The sequence below is a fragment of the Manacus candei genome, unplaced genomic scaffold (assembly GCF_025592945.1).
Source record: "Manacus candei isolate 608988 ecotype Guabito, Panama unplaced genomic scaffold, ASM2559294v1 h1tg000022l, whole genome shotgun sequence".
Taxonomy (NCBI): Eukaryota; Metazoa; Chordata; class Aves; order Passeriformes; family Pipridae; genus Manacus; species Manacus candei.
In genome coordinates, this window is record NW_026138070.1 from 5,489,090 (window position 1) to 5,501,952 (window position 12,863).

Below are 12,863 nucleotides of genomic sequence, written 5' to 3' on the forward strand. Positions count from 1 at the left end.
AAGATAAGTATGAACCACCACACCTCCATCTCATCTGCCATTGGCACCTCGTTCTTTTTTTGTTGTTCTCCATCCAGATCCCAGTGTTTCACCCCCTCCCCTTCCCATCTGACCGAGCAGCTTTAGGATCTCTTTAGATTAGAGACACTCCTTTCCTCTTCCATCATTCATCCCCAGCCAGTTGTTGCATTTTGTTCTGGAAGCATTTCGATTAACCTGATCATTTTTTTAACTCCACGAAGCACTAGCTAGTGATCCATATAACCCCATCTCTGCTGTGCCCCTGGTTCCATCCCAGGTGCCCAGGAAGGGACAGCATTCCTGCTTGGAGAACCCTGCGGTTGGAGACTCTCCTGGGATTTTCCAGGCTGGGCAGATGGGACCACAGGGTTGACAGCAAGGAGGGAGATTTCTCCTCCAAACACACACCATGTGGGATGCAGGAGAACCTCCTCTAGCCACGGCAACCTGTAGCAGCCAGGAGAACCCAAGCTGAATCCTTCTGGAATGTGTTTGGGTTTGAACATCACCCCCGGAGAGACTTCGGTTACTTGGTTTGGGGGGTCACGCAAAACCAGAGCCCCCCCTTCATGCCTGAGAGCATTAGAACAGCATCTCCCCAAAATTACACCCCCAGGGAACCTTTTCCAGGTGCCTGCTGGTGGGTGGGACCTCGCAGCTTGGCATGAGGAGGTTTCCTGGAGGCCCCTTTCATAGAATCAGAGAACATCCTACACTGGAAGGGACCCACAGGGCTCATCAAGGGCAACTCCTGGGCCTGCATGGGACACCCAGGGATATCCTGACATCTTCTCCATCATCTCCCCTCTCCTCCCCAGGTGCCTCACACCTACCTGAACCTGAAGGAGCCGTTTTACGTTGGAGGAGCCCCTGATTTCAGCAAGCTGGCTCGAGCAGCTGCCATCTCCACCAGCTTCGAGGGGGCTGTGCAGAGGGTAAGGTCCTGCTGGGCAGCCCAGTGTCCAGCTGGGAGATGTGCCATCTGCCCTGGTACTGCTGGAGGGGAGTGAGGAGGAGCCTGGCAGTGGGCCTGTGGGTCCCACGGGGAGCACCCCTGGTGGAAAAGTGGCAGGAGGGGAGGCAAAGGTGTGTCAGAGGAACACGTGGGGCTTGGGGCTGGTTCCCATCTCCCCTTATCCCCAAGGACACTGCCCTCTGTCCCCCCATGGCAGAGAGATGGGATGGTGGAGGATCACCATAGAATCATGGAATGGTTTGGGTTGGAAGGGACCTTAAAGCCCATCCCATTCCACCCCCTGCCATGGGCAGGGACACCTCCCACTAGCCCAGCTTGCTCCAACCTGGCCTTGGACACTCCCAGGGGATGGGGCAGCCACAGCTTCTCTGGGCAAACCTGTGCCAGGGCCTCCCCACCTCCTGGATGACATAACTGCTGTGTTTCCTCCTGCCTGCACGTGCCAGATCTCCATCAAGGGGGATCCCCTGCTGACGGAGCAGAACATCCGCAGCGCCATCGAGATCTCGCCCTTCCGGGGCCACCCCTGCACCCAGAAACCCAACCCCTGCCAGAACGGGGGCACCTGCAGCCCCAGGCTGGAGAGCTACGAGTGTGCCTGCCAGAGGGGCTTCCACGGGGCCCACTGTGAGAAAGGTGAGGGGCCAGGGTGGGCTGGGGGTGGACCCTCACCCACGCTACCAGACGTGGCTGGTGGCAGCAGGACAGTGCAGGAGATCTCGTCCTTCGTAGAGTCCTGGAACGTTTTGTGTTGGAAGGGACCTTAAAAATCATCTCATTTTCCATGGGCAGGAGAACTTTCCCCTAGCCCAAGTTGCTCCAACCTGGCCTTGGACACTCCCAGGGATGGGGCAGCCACAGCTTCTCTGGGCAACCTGTGCCAGGGCCTCCCCACCCTCCCAGGGAACAATTTCTTCCTAATATCCCATCTAAACCTTCCCTCTATTATTAAGTCTGAAGCCATCAAACTGAAATTCCAGTTTAAATTTGATTGACAATTGATGGCTGTTGGCTGCAAAACAGGGAAATGGTCCCGAAATTCCATACTCTAAAGCCACAGCAAACCTCTCCAGGGGCTTGCTTGGAGTGCCCCGGGGCTGGCACGCCCCAGGGGGTGGCAGGTTGGTGCTTGCCTTCATCCTCTTAGGGATGCTCAGTGTAAAGGAGGATTTTCCTGGTCTCCAGGGGTGGATCCTGACAGCTCTTGTCTTTCCCACCCCCAGTGATCATCGAGAAGGCTGCTGGGGATGCAGAGGCCATTGCCTTTGATGGCAGGACATACATGGAGTACCACAATGCTGTCACCAAGAGGTAACTGGGCTGCTGGGCTGAACTGAGCTCCAGACGAGGAGATAGGGCTGACAGCAGGAGGAAGAGCTGGGATCAAGGAATTCCAAAGGGAAGCAAACCAAACTGGGGCTCTGAGCAGCCAGTTCCAGCCCTCACCTCTAAAACTGCCTTGCTGGCAGAGGGTTTGCCCCAAAACAGCAGTGCCTGGCCAGCTTCAGGTCTGGCTGTGTGTGGGGCACCTGGGTCAGCACAGCCTGCTTTGGGGGTGGGATGGAGCTGCATCCTTTGTGTCCCTGCCTGTTTGTGCCACAGGGGTTGTTCTGCCAGCACAACTGGGCCATCCCTGCTGTGGGACCCGTCTGACCTTCTCCAGGCTCTGCCCAGCCCCGTGCTGGGGGTGCTGGGGTGCACCCCGTGGTGTCTGTGGCCGTGCTGCTCCCTGGGGCTGCTCTCTCAGGGTGGGCAGAGCTGCTGCCTGAGGTCCTGCACGGCCTCTGGGCTGGATGTTTCTCCTTCAGGACCCTCTGGTTCCGCTGTGGCCTGGCTCAGTGCCCTTCCTTCCTCACCACTGTGTCCCTCTGGTTAATTCCCAGCTCCAGGGCAACTGGGAGAGGGTGTTGGATGAGACTTCACCCATCTGCCCGTCACACCCTCACTTCCCTGTGTCCTAACACCCTGCCTGGGAGGGTGTCCGTGCTGAGCTGTTGTCTGTCAGTCTCTCTGTCTGTCTGTCCCTTCTCAATGTCCCTGTTTCTTTGTTTTCAAGCCACCTGGGCAATGAGATCCCTGCGTAAGTACAGCCCTCCCTGCTCCCCTCTGCCCTCACCATCGGCACCCCAACCTCAGCCCACCCGTGGGGGAGCACAGGGCAGGGATGGGGGGAGGAATTTGGGCCCTCTCCTGGGGTCTGCCACGGGCAGGTGTTCCTGTTTTGGGGGGAGGAGGACTCAGGGACTGACCACAGCTCTTGGTGCCCAGACATGGAGCTGCAGGAGCTGCACGACCCAGCTCTGCCACAACCATGTGTTGTCCTGGCTCTGCCACAGCCTGATGTTGTCCCAGCTCTCCATAGTTTCATTTTTAAGCATGATTTTTTTTAAAGTTCAGCAGAGTTCTTTAAGCACAGTTTAAGGCTGGGCACAGAGGAGGAAGGTTCCTGTGACTCACTGTTCCATCAGCAGCCGATGGAAATCCAGGGTGCTGATCCTGCCCTGGGTTTTTCCACCATGGATGGGGCATTGCTGCTGTAGAGGGGAGGCCAGGCAGGGCACTGGGAGGATGTTCCCCAGCCAGAGTGTGTGGCTTGGGAGCCTCTCAGAAGATGCAGTGGGGACAGAGGGTCAGAGGAAGGGTCTGGGCAGGTGAATGGGCAGAAACTTCTCCCCTAGAGCAGCCTTGACAGCTGTGATTTGCTGTCTGTCTGTCTGTCCTGCTGAGCACCAGGGGTGGAATGGAAGCCCTGCTCCATGCAGATCTATTCCCAGGTGTCTGGGGGAGAGCTGGAGAGATTCCTGCCTGTCTCATCCCCATCTCACCTCATTTTCTCCCAGCTGGGCTCAGGCAGGGGCGTGGGGGGCTGAGCTGGTGTGTGCATGTGTGACAGCGCCTGGGGAGCCACAGAGCCATCACCTGCATGTTCACAGCACTTGGGGAGGTGCCCTGGGTTTGGAAAGGGCTTTTCAGGAGCATCCTCAGTATCCTCCTGAGCTGGGCAGTGCCCTCCAGCAGCAAGAGCCTGTAGTGACCCGCACCAGTGCCCCGCTGTCCCTCTGCACCCCCAGAGCCATGAGCAGAAGGTGTCCTGCCTCTTCCAGTGCTCTGCAAAGGGAAGGCCACCATTCCCAGACTCCTCCCTGCCTGGCCCAGCCTATTTTGGCTGTGCATGCCCCATCCTGTGAGGGAGCTTTAGTGTTTCTCCCCATATTCCTCCGCTGGGATGTGGCTGCCGCCCTCGCCAGCCCTGCCAGGCTGAGGGACCCATAAAAGTAGGGGTTTTTTGTGCCTCCAGGCAGACACTGGGGTGTGCCCTGGGCAGGACTAACACTGCCAGTGCTTCTCTGGGCTCTGCTGGCCGTGACATGCCCGTACCTTTTTTACTGGCACATCCATTTTTATCCATACATGTAGTTGGAGCTGAATGTAACACGGGACCTGCAGTGCCAGAGGGACAGCTGGACTCCTGGATTTCCCCTTCTCCACGCACACCCTGTTCTCCAAGTGCCCCAAGGCTGACTCAGAGGCTGTGTGTGACAGTTCCACTCCATGGGAGCCCGTTCTGCAACACCCCAAAGACAGGACGAGAGGACACGGCCTCAAGTTGCCTCAAGGGGTTGGATATCAGGGAAGATTTTTCCACTGGAAGGGTGGTCAGGCATTGGCACAGGCTGGCCAGGGCAGTGGTGGAGGCACCACCCCTGGAAGTGTTCCAAAAATGTGTGGATGTGGCACTGGGGGATGTGGTTTAGTGGCGAGCTCTGTGCTGGATGATCTTGGAGGGCCTTCCCAACCCGAGTGATTCTGTGATTCCAAGAGAATTCCTGCAGGGAAGGGTTCTTGTGCAGGGCCAAGGACCCAAAGCTCCCTTCCCCCAGCAGTGTGTCCCTGGGATATCCACACCCCAGCAGCGTGGGTGAGCACCAGGAACACTGGATCATGGAATCATGGGATCATTGAGGTTGGAAAAGCCTTCTAAAATCATGACATCCAGCTGTTAACCCAGCAGCACTAAACCACATCCCCAGATGCCACATCCACACCTTTTTTGAGCACTTCCAGGGGGTGATGATTCCACCACTGCCCTGGGCAGCCTGTTCCAAAGCTTGACCACGTTTTCAGTGAAGAAATTTTCCCTAAAATCCAAACTAAACCTCTGCTGGTGCAACTTGAGCCGTTTCCTCTCGTCCTGTCGCTTGTTCCCTGGGGAGAAGGGACTGACCCTGACCCCCACCTGGCTCCCCTCTCCTGTCAGGGAGTTGTAGAGAGTGAGAAGGTCCTTCCTGAGCCTCCTTTCCTCCAGGCTGAGCCCCCCCAGCTCCCTCCACCACCCCTCAGAGAGCTGTGCTCCACACCCCAGGAGCACATTGGAGCATCCCCACCCCACCAGCACAGGGCTGGATTCCCTCCTTGGCATTATCCTGCTCCCCCCTGGCTAAGCCACCACTTCCAAACGTATTGGAGGCGACTCATCCACCTCCAGGACAGTTCCTGGTGCTCCCCACTCGCGCTGGGCAGGTTCTGTGTAGGATGAAGAGCTGCTGGTGCTGAGCAGGGGCTGTTCCCTGTGTGCCAGGGGGGGTGGGAGGGAAGGGAAGGGTCTCCTCTGCTGCCCCCTGCTTATGGCACGCTCCCCTTTCTTCCCCCACCTGAGTCCCGAGGCGCTGGACTATCCCGTGGAGCCCAGGTGAGTGAGCCAGGCTTTGTGCTCTCGTGTCTCGTGCTCTGCTGTCGCTGCCTCAGCATGTCTGTGTCTCCCTGTGTGCGTGTCCTGTGTGCCCAGATCCTTGGCTTTTTATTTGTGAGGGATACAGCTCTGCAGAGGGGGAGCAAACAGGGAGGGAGCTCCGACCCTCCAGCCCAGGATCACAGAATCATGGAATCAGCTGGGTTGGAAGGGACCTCAGAGATCATCCAGTCCAACCCTTGATCCAACCCCGCTGTGGTTCCCAGCCCATGGCACTGATGCCACATCCAGTCTCTTCTTAAAAACCTCCAGGGATGGAGAATCCACCCCTTCCCTGGGCAGCCCATTCCAGTGGCTGAGCACCCTCTCTGGAAAGAAATTCTTCCCAATCTCCAACCTAAACCTCCCCTGGCACAGCTGAAGACCCAGCCCTCTTGTCTTGCTGAGAGTTACCTGGGAAAAGAGACCAACCCCCCCCCGGCTCCCCCCCCTGTCAGGGAGTTGCAGAGAGTGAGGAGGTCTCCCCTGAGCCTCCTCTTCTCCAGGCTGAACAGCCCCAGCTCCCTCAGCCTCTCCTCACAGCACTTGTGCTCCAGTCCCTTCCCCAGCCTTGTTGCCCTCCTCTGGACCTGCTCCAGGACCTCGGTATCCTTCCTGAGTCCTGCTTTGAGTGGGAGCTGGGTTAGAGACCTCGAGGGCCATTCCTTTGATCCTCTGGCCTGGTTTAGAGCTTCCCATCTGCTCCCACCCCAGGCACCAGGCTTTCTGATATCCCAAAGTCTGCCAACCCCTCAGGCAGGGACAGACCCCAGGCAATCTGATATCCCAAAATCTGTGACCCCCTCAGGTAAGGACAGACCCCAGGCATTCTGATATCCCAAAATCTGTGACCCCTCAGGCAGGGACAGACCCTAGGCATTCTGATATCCCAAAATCTGTGACCCCTCAGGTAAGGACAGATCCCAGGCATTCTGATATCCCAAAATCTGTGACCCCTCAGGCAGGGACAGACCCCAGGCATTCTCATGCCCCAAAGTCTGCCAAGCCCTCAGGCAGGGACAGACCCCACGTGTAGCCTGATGCCAGGAGCTGGCTGGAGGTTCTCCCAGCAGGTGAGCCAGCTGGCTGGGAAGAGAAGGCTGCTCCGAGGAGCTGCCTTGTTTTTCACTCTGCCCCCATCTCCCCACGCAGTGAGAAGGCCCTGCAGTCCAACCACTTCGAGCTGAGCATCAAAACAGAGGCCACGCAGGGGCTGATCCTGTGGAGCGGGAAGGGGCTGGAGCGCTCGGACTACATCGCCCTGGCCATCGTGGATGGCTTCGTGCAGATGACCTACGACCTGGGCTCCAAGCCAGTCGTCCTCAGATCCACGGTCCCAGTCAACACCAACCAGTGGATCCACATCAAAGCCTACAGGTGGGGAGGCTGGAGGGAGGGAAAAGCGGGAGCGGGGCGGGCGAGCTGAGTCGCGGCGCCCCGTGATCCCCCGAGGATCGCTCCTGCTCCCGGATAATAATAGAGGAGAGGCATGTGGGCAGTGCCCTGCGGAGGGCAGCGTGTTGGGGCACGCCTGGAAATGTCAGAGGGGCAGGAACGAGGAGGCCTGGGAGGTCTGTGCCTTTTATTTGAGGGTTTGACATTCTGGCCGCGTTGAGCCCGAGCTGCCCCTCGTTATTTTTGGTGGTGGTGGGAGTGGTGAGGAGCACGTGCCCGGCGTGCCAGGGATTGCTGCTGGTGGCTCTGGGGGGAGCTGTGGCCGCTGGCAGGGCTGGTGGTGGGGTTGTGGGAGGCCGTGGGGATGCTGGAGGGGAGCACTGGAGCAAGGACTGCTCCGTGTCACAGCCAGAGGGAGAGGAGGGCTCAGCTCCCCTCGCCTTTGCAGCTGGAGAAGGGCTGATGGTGCCCAGTGCCAGGGTTTGGTGCAAAGCAGGGAACACCTCTGGGTTTGTCCTCTAATCATCTTCTGTTCCTTCCTCCCTCCCTCTGGGAGCAGGGTACAGAGGGAAGGCTCCCTCCAGGTTGGGAACGAAGCTCCCATCGCTGGTTCTTCTCCACTTGGTGCCACCCAGCTGGACACAGACGGGGCCCTGTGGCTGGGTGAGTTGGTGTGGGCAGGGTGAGCGTCCCCTGTGCCCCTTGCTGAGGGATTCAGAGGTGGAATGGGGTGGGGATGCTCCCTGCCTTGCTTCAACACGACACCTTTGTCTCCCAGGTGACCTAAACATTCCCCTGCTTGTTCTCTGCCTACCAGGGCAGGGTGGTGGTGACACCAAGGTGTGAGGGGTTGGCTTTACCCACCAATGCCAGTCCTTCCCACAGTGTGCCCATTGGCTGGCCTGGAAAAAACAGTGAATTAGAATCACAGAATCACAGAATGGTTTGGGTTGGAAGGGACCTTTAAAGCTCATCTTGTTCCACCCCCTGCCCTGGGCAGGGACACCTTCCACTAGCCCAGGTTCCTCCAAGCCCCGTCCAACCTGGCCTTGGACACCTCCAGGGATGGGGCAGCCACAGCTTCTCTGAGCAACCTGTGCCAGGGCCTGCCCACCCTGACAGGGAAAAATGGACTTAGATTCCATTTACACTTTTTGGAAGCATCTGTTTTTATCTCCCCAGTCTAAGCCTGTAGTTCAGGTCTAACCTGACTCCCAAGGAGTTCATATTCAAAAATGTTGCCTTGCCTGTGAAAAAGAGAGGATCCTGGGGGCCATTTCTCCTTCTGAAATCAGCCTGGAAGTTTATGTGCAAAGCAGAATTAGTCCATGAGAGATTTTTGCTTGGCTTCCCCACTGGCCCCTCCAAAAGTTGTGTTTGCAATCAGCCCCTCGTAATTCCAATGTATTTCCTGTGTCATGAGCCCAGAGTTGATGCTGCAGTAACTGAACTAAAATTCAGTTTGGATTTGGGAGCAATCCCCCAGGGAAAGGAAACTTTTGAGTTGAAATGTGTATTTTAGAATAAAAATAGCTGGAGAATAGAGATACCCATAGAAACGAGTCGCTGGTTGAAGTGTCTTCAGGAAACCTGCAGGCAATGGTTGGAACTGGCACGACTGAGCTAAGTGAAGATAACTGCTGTTTATTTTCATAAAACTAATTAATTTAACTGACTGACGAATTCATATTTACTATTAGCCAGGAAAGAGGTTTCTCCCTGCTCTTGGGCAGACATTCACAGCATGGCTGAGGTTGGAACAGACCTCTGAGGTCGAGTCCAACCTGTGCCCCATCCCCACCTGGGATCCACCCCAGAGCACTGATGCCACATCCAGCTGTCCCTTGAACACCTCCAGGGATGGGCATTCCACCACCACCCTGGGCAGGCCCTTGCAGTGTTTAACAACCCTTTCCCAGGAAGAAATCCCCCCCAGCTCCCTCCTGAGATGTTCCCAGTGGTGCCGGTGTGTGCGTGGGGGTGTGACACTGCTGAGCACAGTCTGGCTGTCCCCTGCCCCGTGCCCTGAGCTCTGTGTGTCTCCTGCAGGGGGGCTGGAGAAGCTGAGTGTGGCTCACAAGCTGCCCAAGGCCTACAGCACCGGCTTCGTTGGCTGCATACGGGATGTCCTTGTGGACCGCCAAGAACTGCACCTGGTGGAGGACGCTTTAAACAACCCCAGGATATTACACTGCTCGGCCAAATAGACCCCCAGAGACCCTCCCTCCTCCTTCCCTCCCTCCTGCCTATTGCTGTAATTATTTTCTATTTTTGTAAACTTATTGCTTTTTATATTTTTGGGGGGGGAGGAGGGAGGGAGGGGGGAAAAAAGGGAGGGGAGGAGGAGACACCCTTTTTCTTTCGGGTTATCCGTTCGGTTGCAGCCTATCCAGGTCAGGCAGAACTCGAATCAAACAGCAGCAACAAAGAACAAACCTTGAACCAAGTCTCCAAGAAGTGACAGAAGAACTTGCCCATCACGCTGTAAATCTTCTTCATACTTGAAGCTTCTTTTTTTGGGGGGGTTGTTTTTTCCCCCCCTCCTCACTTGTGTTCTTGGGGTTGTCGTCCGTGCCCGCGGGGGGGAAAAGATGCTGGTGCTGGTGAGACCTGTGGCCTTCATGGATTCACTGCCCGGCCCCAACGTCCCCTCTGCAGTGCTGGCTGAGCAGGGAGGTGGGAATTGCCACCCCTGCTTCGGGGTCTGGCTCTGCCAAGCCTTCCCCTGGCCCTGTGCTCACCCGACCTCCCTCCTCCCCCCGCTCCTTCCTCTCGCTCTAATTTATGTGTGTAAGAATCTCAAGTGCTTTTCTCCTTCATGCTCTGTTAAAATCAGGGATGCCATGCACTGGAAGAGAGACCAAGGCCTGCTCTGAGCAGGCAGGAAAGCATTGCTCTTTGGTTGTCTTATGACTGTTTGCTGGACTGAGAGGTGCTGGGGGGGAAACGTTGATTTTCTCTGTTGGTTCTCCTCCTCGTCCTCCTCGTCCTCCTCCTCCTCCTCTTGGACATGTGCAGAAGCAGCTGTGAAACCTCATTTCCATGCTTTGTGTTCATCCAGACGTGTCCCAACCACCTGTTTGCCCTTGGCTGCTCTTCCCAAGAGCTTCTGCCCACCAAGCCTTGCCCTCCCGCGCGCCGGGGATAACTTGGAGCTCCTCTCCAAGGGCTGGAAGTGCTCCCCCTTCTTCCAGCCCCACCAAACAGGCTGGGAGGGCACAGGGACTGGGGCCCTCTTCGCTTTTAAAAGACCTGTTGGATGTGTCCTTCCATGACCCACGTCCATTTTCCAGCCTCTGGGGCATGGCTTTGCCCTCGGGCGCTCTGCCAGCCTGGGAATGCAGAGCTGGCACTGGAGCCTCTCCCACGAAGAGAATTCGGAGTTTCCACCTTGGAGTCAAGTTTTTTTGCAATGCCCAGGGTCTTCCACGCCGTGATCAAAGCTCCTCTGGACGCTGCCAGCCCAGCAGGAACAGCTCCAGCGGGAATGGGAACGGGGCACGAGTCGGGACTGGAGTGGTTTTGGGGGGTGGGGGGGGGGATTTTTTGGTGTTTTCTTCCTTGAAAGCCAATGTTTTAGTGCCAGTGACAAAGCCAGTGCGTGTGTTTGTGAGTGGATGGTGCGTGTTTGTGAGTGTCTGTCACCCAGCACACGTTTTGCCTGCAGACATTTGGATCTCCTGGGAGCAGGAGAAGAGCCAATGGATCACAGCTCCAAAGGAAACAGCCCTCTCCATTCGAGTTCCTTCTCCATGGGAAGGATTAATGATGCTCTGGAGCATCCACATCCCTTCCCCACCCTGAGGTGGCAGCTCTGTGTAAAAAAACAGCTTTGTGGAGTGTACAGGACGCACCTGAAGGATCATTAATATTAATTAATGAGTGTTAATTAATACCCGAAGTGCCATCGTTTTGCAGTTTCACCTTCCAGCTTCCAGCACACCTTTTAAAAATGGTGTTTCTTGGCACTCAAGTTTTGAGCCACACAAGGTCAAAGGCCTTTTCCTCAGGGTGAGCTCTGAACAAAGGGGAAGAACGTGTGTAAAAACCACTTGGGGTTTTTTATTTCTTTTTATTTGATTGAAAGAAAACTATCCCCCCCCTCCCCACCTTCCCAATCCCCAATCTGTGACATTCCTCTGCAAATCCAGGGGTTAAATATTCCACAGAGGGGGGCTGTGCCCTCTGTGGGATGGAGACTGCTCTGTGTGTGTGTGTGTGTGTGCCAAAAACCACATTTTAAGTGGCTGCTGTATATAAATCGTGCGTCCTGGTGGGGATTGCAGGTGTGAGACCCCCCCCAAATCCGTGAATTTTGAGAAGGGGGGAATTTCCAGCCTGGGCATTGCTGAGACAGGGCTGGATCCTCCAGCTCCAGAGGGGGACAGGGGGCACGTGCAGAGGAAGCTGCTGATTTTCTCTCAAATGCCACTCCAAACAAAGCCAGGGGTCACTGCAAAAGAAATTACAACAACCCAACAGCTAAACAAAAAACAAAAACAAACAAAAAAACTCTGTCTGCTTTTGCTGGGGCTTGGAAATGCCTTAAAACAGGACGTGGTGTCCTCGTTGTGGAGCATCTCAAACCAAGGTCAGGCTCAGCAAGTGCTCCCTTGGGGCCGTGCACTTAACTGGGGCTTTATTTTTAATAGCATTTATAACATGTATGTAACAAAAAAACAAACAAACAAAGAAAAAGAGACATTGAGGTTTGGTTTTTTTTCCTGGGTTTGGTTTTTTTTGTTGTTGTTTTTTTGTTTTGTTTTGGGTTTTTTTTGGTTTTGTTTTGGGTTTTTTGTTTTGTTTTTTTGTTGTTGTTTTTGCTCTTTTTTTTTTTTTTTAAATGTCCACGTGGCTTCATTTATAGGGTAAATTAATGACCATTGTGAACTGCTGTATGAATTCTGAAGGGCAATGCACAGTAGAGGAGCAGCATGATATAACCATTACTAACTTGTGTCTTTCGTCAATCACCATGAAATAAAGTTTGAAAACTATTAAATATGTTTTTAAGGGGCCTGTTGCTTCTTTTTTTTTTTTTTGTGCTTTATCTCACACTTATTCACTGTCTCCTGGACAGATTTCCCTCAGAACCTGAGTGGCTCATGCAGGTACCTGCTGTATCTTCTAAATTCAGCTTATTTATGAATTCCAACCTCAATCCCACCCACCCAGGGTTTGCAGGACCTGTGTGTCTTTCCCTCCCCTCCCATCACAGTGGTTGCAGCAATTCAAGGGGTTTTTCCCCCCCTGTCCCAGCTGTTCTTTTATCCCCTCATCTCAGGCAGCATTTTCCAAAGAGGTTTTGCATCCCATGGGCATCATTTTCCAAAGAGGTTTTACATCCCATGGGCAGCATTTTCCAAAGAGGTTTTGCATCCCATGGGCATCATTTTCCAAAGAGGTTTTACATCCTATGGGCATAATTTTCCAAAGAGGTTTTGCATCCCACAGACATCATTTTCCAAAGAGGTTTTACATCCTATGGGCATAATTTTCCAAAGAGGTTTTGCATCCCACAGACATCATTTTCCAAAGAGGTTTTACATCCTATGGGCATAATTTTCCAAAGAGGTTTTGCATCCCGTGGGCACCACACCACCTCAGCAAGACTGAAGTGATGCTCCTGTGGCTTGTTCCTCCTGGATGGCAGCATTTCCCATGGAAAGCCAGTCTCCAGCAGGATATTGGTTGGAGACAACACTGTGAGGCACAGGATGTGATTTTTGGGGTGTCCTGTGC

The 12,863-nt window shown here is 54.9% G+C and overlaps 1 protein-coding gene across 5 annotated transcripts in view; it reads left to right on the forward strand.

Moving 5' to 3' along the window:
- AGRN (agrin) overlaps window positions 1–12,128 on the forward strand; it is a 113,566-nt gene extending 101,438 nt beyond the window's left edge. For all 5 annotated transcript variants that reach the window (XM_051786408.1, XM_051786409.1, XM_051786410.1 and 2 more), the window contains 6 exons: window positions 840–956; window positions 1,444–1,633; window positions 2,221–2,308; window positions 6,879–7,103; window positions 7,681–7,784; window positions 9,171–12,128. In XM_051786408.1, coding sequence (XP_051642368.1) covers window positions 840–956; window positions 1,444–1,633; window positions 2,221–2,308; window positions 6,879–7,103; window positions 7,681–7,784; window positions 9,171–9,328 — 882 coding nt within the window. In that variant the 3' untranslated portion in view covers window positions 9,329–12,128. The remainder of the gene's footprint in view (window positions 1–839; window positions 957–1,443; window positions 1,634–2,220; window positions 2,309–6,878; window positions 7,104–7,680; window positions 7,785–9,170) is intronic.
- Window positions 12,129–12,863: the final 735 nt, after the last annotated feature.